This window comes from Cimex lectularius, unplaced genomic scaffold (genome assembly GCF_000648675.2).
Source record: "Cimex lectularius strain Harlan isolate CLEC.00 unplaced genomic scaffold, Clec_2.1 scaffold113, whole genome shotgun sequence".
NCBI classification, from domain to species: Eukaryota; Metazoa; Arthropoda; class Insecta; order Hemiptera; family Cimicidae; genus Cimex; species Cimex lectularius.
Window position 1 is genome coordinate 395,900 of NW_019392858.1, and position 13,275 is coordinate 409,174.

Consider the following 13,275-nt stretch of genomic DNA (forward strand, 5'->3'; position numbering starts at 1 on the left):
TTCGATCCACCCGGACACCAACTCCCATCTCAACCTTCAACCTTTCGAATTTTTTGTCCTTTTTGCCATTTTTCAGTAGTGATCGGAGTGGATCGCAGTCGCGATAGCTCAAGTGATGGAGCATTGGCGTATTTAGGTCGTGGGTTCGAATCCCGCTCGTGGCATTAGCTCTTTCATTTCAACCAAAACCTTACATAAAAGGATTAGTTAATTGAAAAAAATAATTTGGTCAATAGACCACTAAATATAATGGATTCCGTATGATAATGTTAAGTCGATTTTGTCTATCCCTAATGTAATTGAAACACAAATCCTAATTGCTACTGTTTTTCAGTAAAGATGGCGTGGATTGAAACGTAAACCAGCGACGATCTTTATCGTCCGAGTAACATGAACATTGCTGAATAAATGGTCAAAAGCAGGGAAGAAAATTTTAAAATACAAAAAAATATATGGTGCTTGACTGAATTTAATTGTAATTTTGCTAAAATATTTTCCGAGCACTGTCCCTAGTAAAGCTAATAATCTAAAGACAATTTGATTTAATTCCGAACCAACTAATGTAACTTACACACAACACCTAATTACCACTCCATTTATAGGTAAACAGGCCATTGTTAAAATTATGCATAATGTAAAATTATATAATAAATGTGTAACTATACTAACTTATAAATCCCAGGCCCTGAAGATGATCTCAATAAAGATCGAAACGTTGGCACGATAAAGAAAATGTTTTTCTAAATCTGCGTCACCCCAGACCGCATCTCAAGATCTCCAAATATTTTTTATATTATATTGTGTATGTCCATAAATGCAAAAAATTTCTCCAGGATAGAAAATAAGTGTTGTCTTTTGCTATAAATAGCAACATGAACCCTAGGATGATCAATTACACAAATAAGATCACATAAGCAATTTGTGGATACTGACCACGAAACTGTATAAGTATATAATAGCAAATAATAAAACTATCATGAACATTTATATTTTATAGATTATAAAATAAGAATTTTTGCTAAAATATTTTCTAAGCACTGTCCCTAGTAAAGCTAATAATCTAAAGACAATTTTATCTAATTCCGAACCGCCTAATGTAATTTACACAAACACCTAATTACTACCTCATTTAGAGGTAAACCAGGCCGGCGACAGGCAAGATAACGCTACATAATTAACTGACAATACACAATTTAGTGAATAAAAAAATAATTCATTTTTTAAAAATCAGTATTTTTGTTTAACTAAGATATCTCGGTATATAATAATTTTATTGATAAACCATTGCAATGAAGAGAGGTAGGCTGAATTGATTAAAAATCGATGCCAATCTTGCTTTCACTGAATTTAAACAATTTATTTTTCATAAACTCATTTACCTCTAATCTGGTTCGACTCGGTCAGGGTTTGAATAAATATTAAACGTAAACGCTGCCGGGCGGACATTAAGTTCATTGGATATGTATTTATTCATATGTAGTTTCTCCCTGGACTAAGGATCCAGTGGACTTCTCTCTGGCGCACTTATAGTTCGAGCAGAAAACACGACCGAAAATAAATTTATGCAGTAATCGAAAGGAACCCAGTCCGCATCTACATTTACGAATGAAAGATTTTTCCGTTTTTAAAATTAGTGTTCTTTCAAAACAAGCTGTAAACGTGCGTTTGTTTTGAATTTGAAACGAGATTTCAATAAAGTGAGGAAAAAATGTTTGAATATTATTTCAAAGTGAAAAATAAAAACAGCAGCATGAAAGGAAGTTTGTTGGGATCCCCAATACTCAGAAGAGAGTAAATGACAGAGGTTAAATATTGAAACTTCCCTCAACTTTGATATTAACTACTTGAGTTGTCCAAACCAAATAGCCTCGTTTGTTATTCTTTAGCCTCCTGTTATTGAATGCAAAGGACAACACTATTACCTCCCCATGACGACTTACCTTCAGAATTTTAAGTACACATACATCACTACAAACCAAATCAATATCCTCTGAAAAGTTTTAGATTTTATAAAACTGCATTTTTCAAATATAATATGTAGTAAGGAGCTTGGCAATTTATCAATTTGCCCTACATAAGGGTGCAAATCATTGGCTTCATACAGAAAACGCGCAGGAACGCTGCTCGATTTAAAAATAGTGCTTGAGCACAGCAGCGTGAATATGCATAACTTGTTCCGATTCTTGGAGGAAACGGGGTCATTCTATTGTATATAATAATAATTGTTCTTGTGACCAGAGTGAATGTATTTATTATCGTGAATATGTGATGTGAGAGGGTGAATGGCGGAAGATCGAAACCCCATCGACCCTCAATTAGGTCCGTTGTAAAATATGTGTTTACAGTGAAGGTATTTATTAGCGTGAATATGTGATGTGAGACGGTCGATGGCGGAAGATCGAATACCCAATCGACCCTCAATTAGGTCAGTTTTAAAATATGTGTTTAGAGTGAATGTATTTATTAGCGAGAATGTGTGATGTGAGAGGGTTGATGGCTGAAGATCGAGTACCCCATCGACCTTTAATTAGGTCAGTTGTAAAATATGAGTTTAGAGTGAATGTATTTATTAGTGTGGATGTGTGATGTAAGAGGGTCGATGGCGGAAGATCAAGTACAGCATTGACCCTCAATTAGGTCAGTTGTAAAATATGCGTAAAGGTTGTGTTTAGAATGAATGTATTTATTATCGTGAATATGTGATGTGAGAGGGTGAATGGCGGAAGATCGAATACCCCATCGACCCTCAATTAGGTCAGTTTTAAAATATGTGTTTAGAGTGAATGTATTTATTAGCGTGAATGTGTGATGTGAGAGGGTCGATGGCGGAAGATCGAATACCCGATCGATCCTCAATTAGGTCAGTTGTAAAATATGTGTTTAGAGAGAATGTATTTATTAGCGTGAATGTGTGATGTGAGAGGGTCGATGGCTGAAGATCGAGTACCCATCGACCCTCAATTCGGTTTGTTGTATAATATGTATAAAGGGTGATGGAAAAATATCATGTATTCCATAACCCTCATTGAATCAATGGCACGTAATATATTTAAGAATGAACGTGAGTATGAATGGGTTTGGAACTGCATGCGTTGAGTGCTGAATATTTGGCTGTTGACAGACAGCACTCCCTCCCCCCCGGAGCCCAACCTCTGTGGCTGGACGGATAACTGGAGGTCTGCCCCCGTACTGCCAACACCCGGGGTGGGCAGGAATACCGGGGGACTACGAGAAGCGAATAGGCTCAATTCGGCACGTTTGTACGAACATGTGCGGATTTGAGCCTATACAAATCCAAATCAAAATTTGTCCGAAGACTTGTTTCGAAGATTAGATGCGCTCGATATGCGGAACCCGAGACTTCCATTCCGTAAGTCCAAAGTGGTCGAATCACATATAAAGAATGTATAAAGTTAGTTGAGTTTTGACGGTAAAAAAATTTGGCTTTAAAGGTCTTCGTGGAGGCGTCGGTGGCCGCAAGGTTTAGGTAGGCCGTCTGGAGCAGTTTTCGGCCGAACTTGCTTGGCCGTTGCACGGCCAAATAGGGCCGGATGATCCAAAAGCGAAGAAACGAATGAGCACGCGTCCATTAGAACCAATTCGTTCGGTCGTGTTGGGCCGTGTACGGCCGAAGCACTTTCCGATCCAAATAAAGTTGGATTTTCCATTCCTATTCGGCCGAATGGGTACTTCGACTTCGACTGCCAACCATGTGACATCAAACGCTCACCATTGTTTAACGCCGTTCTTTGCTTTCTGCTTACCTTTTCGTTTCGTTTTCATTTCGATGGATTGCGAAAAATTGATAAGTGCGGTTGAGGAGCAGGCTCTTAGGACATGCGTGATCCACTCTATCATCGAAGAGATGTCCAGCGTAAGCTGTGGTCAAGGATAGCTTTAGAAATGGAACTTCCAATATTTTTGTTTATTTCTTTCATTCCGTTTGTATGTGAACCAAGAATTTTCGAGCAGCAACAATCTTCTACATCCATTTGGGCTGTGTCGTGAACTGATCGGCTACAGTGGACGACGGCGTTCGGCTATATTGCCGGTCGTCCGTTTGGACAAATAGTTCGGCTGTTGAACGGCCGTCGTAGTTCGGTTCCAATGGACGAGCAGCCTTACTCTTTGACACAGCGCTCATCACTGTAAGGTAAAGGTCCCGGGTTCGAATCCAGCGGCCCTGCATTCGAACCCGACATACTTACAAATGGGCTTTTTTTCAAAATCACCGGCACCCTGAGGGTTTATATGACCTCTGCTCTTGCGAACACCCGTTTAAAAAAATTTAAAAAAAAACAACAACAAAAACAGTCTTCGTAGTTGTTCAAGTCACTGTTAAGTTTTTGTCTCTTCAGTCTGTTGTCTCGGTACAATCCTAAGTATCTAACTTTTGTGGAAGATGGTGGCTAGGATTCCTTTTTTCATTTAAACGTACACTGGGTACATTTTGCTCATTCAGTCTAGCCCTATACTTTCTACTCTAGACTTTGATAAGCTGAAAGTTTCCTTAGATGCGTCGTTGATTAGACTTGATTCGAACTTTATAAACTATCTTTAAGGACAAAAAATTTAAATTGGAAGTACATACAGTATCAAAATTTTTAAAATTTATGTTTTCTAGAAGTTTTGGAATTTCTATTTCAGGAAGCTGTGTTGAACTGTAAATATAAATAAACTTATAATTTTTTATTTTATAATCTATAAAATATAAATGTTCATTATGGCTGTTTTCTTTATTATTATATACTTAGATAGTTTTATGGTCCATATCCACAAACTGCTTATTTGAAGGTTTATTTTTTAAGCTCACAATAACATCCTGGGTATAAAAAGGACTCAACCATAATCTGATTTTACCCCCATATCTATCTTATTTGTGTAATTGATCATCACAGTGTTCTTGTTGCTATTTATCGCAAAAGACGTTCTTAACGATTCTTTATCGTGCCAACGTTTCGATCTTTATTGAGATCATCTTCAGGGCCTTATAAACATTGTCTAAATTATACAATAGATGTGTAATTATACCTTATACATACATACAGATATACACAATATTTATAAATCCCAGGCCCTGAAGATGATCTCAATAAAGATCGAAACGTTGGCACGAGAAAATGTTTTTCTAAACCTACGTCACACCAGACCGCATGTCACGATCTCCAAATTATCATTAATTAACGGTCTGTAAACACACACATAATATATAAAAAAATTTATTTAAAACAGCATTTTTTGCTAATTTCAACTTAATTAATCGTCGTTTTATTGCTATATTGACAAGTGAGGTTAATAAATTTAGTTGATAAAATATGTAAAAAAATTCTCAATTTTTCTACCTTCTATCTCTTCCATACACCCTCATTTGGCCACCATGAGATAAAATTTAAAGATAAAGCAAAGTTAGTTAATAATTATAAGGTTGTTCTAGGTGTTGTTCAACAACCAGCCCTAACTACACCGAAAGTTTAACCAGTACAAGATTGGGATGTGGGATAAGATGAACGGCTTGCTACTGCTTGCAATTTATCGCCTTTGACCTTATTTCAATTGGGATAACTAATAAGGAAAAAGTAAAAACATTTCGAATAACTAATCTGTATGCTATTCATTGAAAATAAGAAATGAATATTGGCCCGATGTCTGTTCCACAATCAAATAAATGAATAAGTTTCAACATCCATCAGCTAATTGAGAAAGGTTTTCGGGCCCTTTTACTCCCATTTTGTTTGTTGTTATAATCCTGTTATTACTACAAGTGTAATAATTATATTAATTCGGATGGGTAATCTGGGTGGTGTTCCTGTCTATATACAGTTGAACTTTGATCCAAATTGATTGTCAGATCCGCCTGTTCTTGCTGCTTATTTGAATCAAATACGACTAGATCGGTTCCCCATTACGATTACATTCATTAAATATAAATATTTTCATGTAGTTTATAAAAACAAATAGAGATTAGGTTTAATAAAATGTATAAAATTATAATAAATCCCAATTTGTTTTTCCCCTCGGGATTGACTCTCGTTTAATCCGTTTTAACTGCTGAAACCTATTTACATGGTGGAGAGTTGAGTAATTCAGAAGCTGTAAATCAATGGGAGTTCCTGGCATAGGAATTGGAAGCGTGGTACATTGGCATACGTATAGAACATCGACACTTACTCACTCTATACATTTCCCAAATACGACTAATTGCTGTCATAAACTACAAGTTATAATCGCTTTCGCAACAAATAGCACACCTCGACAAGTCAAAGGACAAAAACGATGGAGATAAATCAAGAAGTTAGAGTACAAATGCTTTGCTCACGAAAACCCTTTAAAACATAGTTGTGGTTTTTTTAAAAAAAAAGATCAGAAGTCGTAATAATAATAGTTTTATGTTGAAACTTTCAAAAATAGGTTATAAAAAGATACGTAGTAAAATCCTTTTAAAAAGATAGTTCCTACTTACAGTAAGTTGTTTTCAACGATCCGGATTTAGAGCTTTTAGCTCACCATCAGGTTCAAGGAGTTCTACAATCAAGTCTCTCGACATGAACTGCAAAAGTGAACCCGCCGATGCCCCCGCCAACACGACGTTCCAATGAGAAGCTGGTTTTTAATGCCGCTCAATTTTGAACGTGCGAAAAGCGGGAATTATAACACAAGTAAATATTATATTAATAGATATTATATTAATAAAAAATTAATTATAAATTAGTGATTAAAAATAAAAGATAAAAATTAAATTAAAATAATACCTTAATAATACATTAGTAAATTAATGATAAAATTAATAAAAAAATAATACGGACGTCTAATATTATATTTAAAATAGGAGGTAGATCAAAATCTATTATATTATTAATGCATTTATCCCCATGTTCAATTTTACATTTTTTAATTTCAAATTTCTCTCCCTTTGTTGAAACTTTTAAATTTGAATTGAAATTATGTTTTCTTTCTTTTAGATGGCCCTTAAATTCCGAAAATTTGTTCGATTTAGGCAAGTGTTCTCTAACTATCTTTTTTTATTTCTCTACCGCTTTGTCCTATGTATTTAATGTCGCAATCATTACAATTAAGTTGATAAACCCCGCTTTTTGCACAAGTTTTCTACCTTGTCTTCATGTTTTGAGAGGATGTTTCTAAGTGGACACGTACTTCTAAAAGCTATTCTAAAACCTCCTTGTTTAAGAATTTTCTAACTTTTTCTGATAGTTCATAGATGTATGGTGGTGTTCACAATTTTCCTGACCATATGTATAAAATATCGTCTAACTGATTTAATTAAATTCTCTAATTTCGTGAAAAATGGCAAAAAGGAGGGAAAATTCAAAAGGTGGGGTTGAGATGGGAAGTTAGTGTCCGATTGGATCGAGGTCACGATAGCTCAAGTAGTAGAGCAGCGGCGTATCTAGCCGAAGATCGTGGGTTCGAATCCCGCTCGTGCCATTGACTTTTTTATCTCAACTAAAAACCTTAATTAATTGTAATGATTTAATTAATTTGCTGTTTGATTTGAAAAGATTTTTTTCGAAATTATCCATGAATATTTCGGCACAAAGTGAGATGGAAACCCCATTGGAAACCCTTTCATTTCCTAAAATTTGAATGTACAATAATTAGATAGTAGGCATAATATACATAAAACATTATTTTATATTGAATCCCAAAGCTCTATCTACAAGCTCTCTTCTCCTCTACACCGATGATCAAAAGTAGTCTGCAATAGCACTGTGCTTCTTCATTAGTTCCGTGCAATCTGTGAAAAACCATATCCTACTCTAATTGAATTTATATTTCATTCTGTTAAAAGTTTATTACAATTTATTTTATTTACTGGTTTACCTAAATCTTGCACTCTACTCTTATTATATATCTACAAAGAGCATTATTTTCATTACATATGTACCAAAATAGTGTAGTTTCAATTGTGTTTCAGCTTTATTTTATTTCCTTTCCCTTAATTTGGTTAATAATTATGTCTTTCATTTTTGTTCAGTTGTTCAGTTTTTACTCTTTAAATGTATTTTTATATTTATCATTTATATTTACCATTTATAATATTACCATGTCCCTATTCTTTTTGTATGTATTATTGGTATATTTTGCATATATTATTTCGTATGTTATTTTTATTTTTTGTTATTGTAAAATGTCTTTTTATAGTGGATTTCGATCCGTAAATAAATAAATAAATTAATTAAATACAATAATTAGTAGACAATCGGCGGGTTTGCTTCTACAATTCATGTCGAGAGACGTGGTAGAGAGAACTCCTTCAGCCTGATGATGAGCTATAAGCTCGAAATCCGGATCGTTGAAAACAACTTACTATGAGTAGAAACTATCTTTTTAAAAGGATCGAACACCGCACTCACTCCACCATTCATCATTTCTATAAAGATACATAGTGTTTTCCGAAGTCCTATTTCGCCTCATCCATGATTGTCTTTTAATACAAAATTGTAATGGTGAAAGCTGATAAATAATTAAAAGTAACGGCAAATCCACCAATAAAAGTTTACTTCAAGATGTGATCTCTATTAGCTAAGGCAACTTTAAAATTGAGTCCACCACATAAAAGTCTTTTTAAAAGAAGTTCCTCGAGAAAAAAACAAAGAAATAACGGAGAAAGTTTATCATTTCTTCTAAGGACTTATATTATTAATATTTTCAATACGAAACAATTTATTTTCGAACACAATATAATAAATAAATATAGTAAAAAATAAGAATTCGTGATGAAAACCTATAAAGGGATTTGTCACAGTAATATGACTGTAGTATTTTCTTTTTATAGCACCGTTTATAGCAAGGGAACCTATTTCTTTTGTTCCCTCTAACAGCGGAAATTTGTTTTTAACACAAATTGTTAAACATTTCTATAAGGAGTGGACGAAATTATTTTATATCATATAAAAACGGAAAAGTCGAAATATTACATCAACAAGGTAATAAGTGCAAAAGGCTGTAGTAGCTGAATAATTTCCCAAGCTAATTTTCATTGAGAATGTGCTGAAAGGTGCTTCAACACACGCGGGATGTATCAACTTGTTACTTAGTCCTGTCAGGCCTACTCCTGTTTTTAGACATGCTCCCACTCCTTTTGAAACTCTCTCTATTCATTCCTACAACTATGTGTCCTTTCGAGATCGTTTCATTTATACATACTGTGCGATTCCGGTCTAATCTACACGATCGTTTATTATTCTGTGGCAATAAAAGGGAAATTTTACATTAATTTATACATTCGAGTTGTGATATTTCTATCTGACTACGTATATGGTTTGTATAACATGGTATAAAATGGATTGGAAATATTAGGAAACTTGGTACCACGAATATTATGAAAAATTAACGAATAATTAATTTTTCAAGGCTCAAAGCAAACAATAAAACAAGAAAATAAAGGTTGCAACTTTGATTTCTGTCCAGATTGAAGGGCTAATGATTGAGTTTTATTCTCAGAATTTTAGAATAGAATAGAAATTTAAAAGCGAAATACGTTTTTGTCTTCTTTTTTAAAAAATCATATGTATTAAAACAATGCGAATCGTTGGCGACTTGTCACGGGTGATGAGTCGTCTTGTTTCTCCCTGCTTATAACCCTGATGTCGCGCTATCATCAACCCACATATGGAACAAACATTGCTTTCTTTAAACACTACAGTAATACGCAATTAAAATTTAATGTTCATTCTCGAAACCGAAACATTTGCTGTACAAAGTCCGAAAGTAATGGTGGAAACAATGATGTACCGTAGATTTCAAACGTTTAACTTTTTCTATTGCTTCAACTACTCGTGAAGGTAACGTTATACAAAAAAGGACCTACTTAGCAAATTATAACTCAGATCAGTACTATTAGCTCTAACTTTACAAATGTTGTGGTTCAGCAAATCCCTTACAAATCAATGGGGTACGAGTTTAACCAGGCTGCTGAGGTTGATCAGAAACGCTCCAAGGTAAACAATAAGTTAGCTTCGGCAGGGTTATTATTTATTAAAAACATTTCCTCTTGTTCATGCCGAAATTAATAACAAATAATTTATAGTAATTCCGTCATAGCGCAGAAAAATAAATTTGCCAAAAAATTGGCCATTCTCACAATTTACTTTATATATGTATATAATATTGAAAAAATATATATCATATATATAAAATGATTTCTTTGCGGTTCTAGATAGGAAAAACGTCTGAATTGAGACCCCTTCATTTTCTTGTAGTTTGTTCACGTAAGGTCGGTTATTTTTTTCGACCTCGATTCGACATAAGTCGAATTCAAATTTTTAATTTTAAACTAGAACCCCCATTTTTCATAGTTTTCTTTGAAACTAGATTTTTTCGGGAGAAAAATGAGCACTGAGTTATTAAAATCGGTCCAATAGAACCGGAGATATGATTTTTTGAAAATGCTATTCTAGTGCGTTAGGTCGAAACCACTTTATTTTGCCTTCTACTGCAAATATTTTGAAGAGGAGTGGAAAATCAGCCAAAGTAGAGAGAAAAGACTAAAAGATTACTAAATTTCCTGCCAAATCCCATAAATTTTGTATTTTGTATCGTTTTTCTCCTCCACCAATACCTGATCTTACCCAAGACTCATTCACCGAATTACCTTTTTAAAAAAATGGGGTGGGCACCTTAACTTGGACACCCTGTACATATATATATATATATATATATATAAAATTTTTTTCAATACTATTGATCTTGGTTTTTAAAATATTATGATTAATAAATCGAATCTTGGCAGTCATTTTTCATTTATAAGTATGACAGATCAGAAATAATACCATAAATTTGCTGGAAAACATGCATTTAATTAGTCAAAAATGATCTAGAAGATTTGTAGAAGTTCGACTCTATGTTACCAAATAAAACCTTTCACCAGAATAACAAGAAAAAGTTTAAAAACAAACTATTTTAATTTATAACATACAAAACGTACATAATTTATAACATATGTGCACGGTTTTAATATTCGTAAATATTTAAGTAGGAGTAAAACAGGACACTGAATTTTAAATAAGTCCATTTTAATTTATTTACAACTTTAGAAGTTTGGGAAATTTTCTTAACAAACTTCTACAATATATATATNATATATAAAATATCAATTTACCTTCTCTTTGTGACCCCGTCCTTTTGTCGGATTTTCCCATGGCTCAGCTACATGCACCTGTACAGTAACAAAAAGAAATACAAAACTATTAGTTAATTGACACACACATACATTCTTGCGCAAAGTGATTGCAACTGGAATTATCTTTTGCTTTATATTTCGGCTAATCGTGGCACTAAAGTGGAAATGAGTGCGAGGAAGGGGAGTACCACCCTAATAAGTATAATTGAGTCTTAATTGAGAGGGTGGAACCATGTCCCTCTTTCAGGGCCTTTCTAATTTTTTAAATTTATTTTCTTGGCATCCTTTAACTTATATTATTACTTAACCGTGTAATTAACTATACGATAATTAAAACAAAAGTGTATAATTAAATGGATGAAAGTAGTATTAATTTACGATATGTAAACGAGTCCCCTTCCTAAAAGCGTAGAACAATTAAAGAATTGTTCAAATTACTTTGAACTCATGTCCACAGAAATGTGAAGCTCCTTTGCATAATATGTAGTGCACTCTAGTTTCAATGTGAGCTCAGGGGAGGTGACCTGAAAGTCTCCCGACAAAAGCTTCTAGTTTAAATACATTCCTTAGAAACACTAGAAGAAACTCTTAGTGCATATAACCAAGATACCCGTTCTTTACAGATTGAAAAGAGAGAGAGAAAGCGAGAGAAGGCCAATTTGGTGAAATTTCTTTTGAGATTGTTGACATAAAAGCACAAAATCGGTTCAGAACGAGATTTATGTAAATAAAACTGAAAATATTTGACAAAGAGAAGATAGGCTCATAGCATCAAACATATGAAAAGGGAAAGTTAGATTTACGAAATCGATATACCTAAGCGCTGTTGGCTTTTATAGAGACCCCCATCCTACTCGTCCAACCCGGCTTAACTTTCCTATCTGTTTTTTTTGCTTTGAATTATCAATTCCGAGGAGTTTTAAAGATCCCTTATAAAATGTTAACACTTCCTTGTTTGTCCCTTGCAAAAAACCCTTTTTCCGTTTTATCTCTCAAAACTTTCCTTGTAACTTTATGGAGGTGACCAAATTAACATTTTAATATCAAGTAGTTAAGTGACAATTGTTTAAATTGTTGTCGTAAATCACCTTTAAAAATTAAGAAGAAAGAGCATTAAAAATATGTCGCAATGAAACCAAATATTCAATACCAACTACATATTTCCTTTTTAATTATATTTGTTCAATCAATAGATAACTAGTTAGCTAAAATTGATTTACAAGAGCACTCGTACAAAACCGAATAGAATTTATTATCCGTATTTCAACGTTCAATGTAAATCATTCAAAACAAAAAAAAGCATACGGAAATACAGACTTCTAAAGTATAAATTTCCAAATTATTATTCTCACTCATATCTAACAAAATAGTATCTTCTAATTTTCCATGAATGAACCCGGTCCGCACCTTTCAAAACTACATCTGGAGTGTCCCAATAATCACTTTTAGGCCCTTTACTGTTTTCCGTTTAACATAAATCCCATAATCTACCAGAAAACACACATCGCTCTCTACAGTTCGTCATATCGTATCAGCTGTATTATTAAAAATCTGAAACACTGGTTTAAAATCTATGAGCAGTTTTTGCAAAAGGTGTAAACCTAAAACCAATGCACAGAAAATCGGCTACGATAGTTGTGAAATAAGACAGAATATGTTAAATAATGGGGTAACTACAGATAAAAAACTATTATTTAAATGTACATATATTTATTTACATATGGAAAAGTCTGACCAAAGAACTCGTGGTTTCTTTCTTTCAAATTTGCCTTATTCCTGATCTTTCTTTTATACAAAATTAAGAAAATATAAGCCTAAAGCCTGTGATAATTGATTATGACTTAACCACCGCGATCCGGCGCCCTGACGGAAAATACATTTCAAAACATGAAAGTGGCTGTGTCGGTGGTCTAGATGTCAGGTATCAAGGGATGCCGAAGGGTGGACCTCGGAGGATCTGACTCGTAGGAAAATGGTCATCTTCACCCAGTTAAGCGTAGGCCATGCGAGGTTGACAAACAGACACTTACTGTTGTGCCAAAGTCCGCATATGTGCCGGCAAGCAGAGAATGTTTGCTCTATGTGTCCCTCTTAATTAGAGGGTGTCATTCCTTGGTTCCATATAGGAATGCTAC

At 34.0% G+C, this 13,275-nt stretch overlaps 1 protein-coding gene across 1 annotated transcript in view; it reads right to left on the bottom strand.

The window, feature by feature from the left end:
• The window catches only part of LOC106669491, a 230,460-nt gene that overhangs the window by 192,302 nt on the left and 24,883 nt on the right, over window positions 1-13,275 (bottom strand). The window contains exon 2 of the mRNA XM_014399012.2: window positions 11,120-11,176. Within this exon, the coding sequence (XP_014254498.1) occupies window positions 11,120-11,159 (40 nt within the window). The 5' untranslated portion in view covers window positions 11,160-11,176. The remainder of the gene's footprint in view (window positions 1-11,119; window positions 11,177-13,275) is intronic.